This window comes from Pyxicephalus adspersus, chromosome 1, assembly GCF_032062135.1.
Source record: "Pyxicephalus adspersus chromosome 1, UCB_Pads_2.0, whole genome shotgun sequence".
NCBI classification, from domain to species: domain Eukaryota; kingdom Metazoa; phylum Chordata; class Amphibia; order Anura; family Pyxicephalidae; genus Pyxicephalus; species Pyxicephalus adspersus.
This window is the reverse complement of record NC_092858.1, coordinates 177,500,299-177,500,955: the sequence shown is the minus strand read 5'-3', so window position 1 is coordinate 177,500,955 and position 657 is coordinate 177,500,299. Positions and strand designations below refer to the sequence as shown.

The 657-nt window shown below is 51.8% G+C and overlaps 1 protein-coding gene across 1 annotated transcript in view; it reads left to right on the top strand.

Moving 5' to 3' along the window:
* The window catches only part of LOC140339456 (1-acyl-sn-glycerol-3-phosphate acyltransferase gamma-like), a 5,698-nt gene extending 5,041 nt beyond the window's left edge, over positions 1 to 657 (top strand). Inside the window, exons 6-7 of the mRNA XM_072424217.1 lie at positions 53 to 251; positions 325 to 657. Of these exons, the coding sequence (XP_072280318.1) occupies positions 53 to 251; positions 325 to 413 (288 nt within the window). The 3' untranslated portion in view covers positions 414 to 657. The remainder of the gene's footprint in view (positions 1 to 52; positions 252 to 324) is intronic.

Here is a 657-nt window from a genome sequence, read left to right as displayed (position 1 = left end):
GCTGATGAATCTTCTTGGGATGGGTGAATGATATTTTTCCCTTATATTGCAGGATGCTCTACAGGAAAGATATATCCAAGAGGGAACTTTTCCTGGCCCCCAGATTGTCCCCCCTCGCAGACCATGGACCCTCCTGAATTTCCTGTTCTGGGCCACCCTCCTCCTCTCCCCCCTGATCTCATTTGCTATTGGTATCTTTGCCAGCGGCTCCCCTCTCCTGATCCTGTCCTTCCTGGGATTCATGTGGACGGGTATGTACTATTTGTGTCAATGTGTTCCTCGGGTTCCGGGGGTTTCTCCGTCTCACGAGTTTTTCTCTCTCAGCCTCGTTTGCTGTCCGGCGTCTGATTGGAGTGACGGAGATAGAGCGAGGGTCCAGTTATGGTAACCGGGAGGTAAAGAAGATGGATTAGCTGCGGGCCGCACTAAAGCGGCATTATGGACTTTCTCTGGATTTCTATTTCTTACTAACATGAACTGAGGGGGAGAAAATGCCATTCGTCAGGGAGCGGCACAACCAGCCAATAGGAATCTGCCATTACTTGTGTGCGGGAAACCCAGCGTACTGCTCGCTCTGCAACACCACGGGCTGTGTTACCCCTAATCTCCATCCTGCCCCATGACTGGATCTGTATTACCCCCGGTACACTTTGCTGC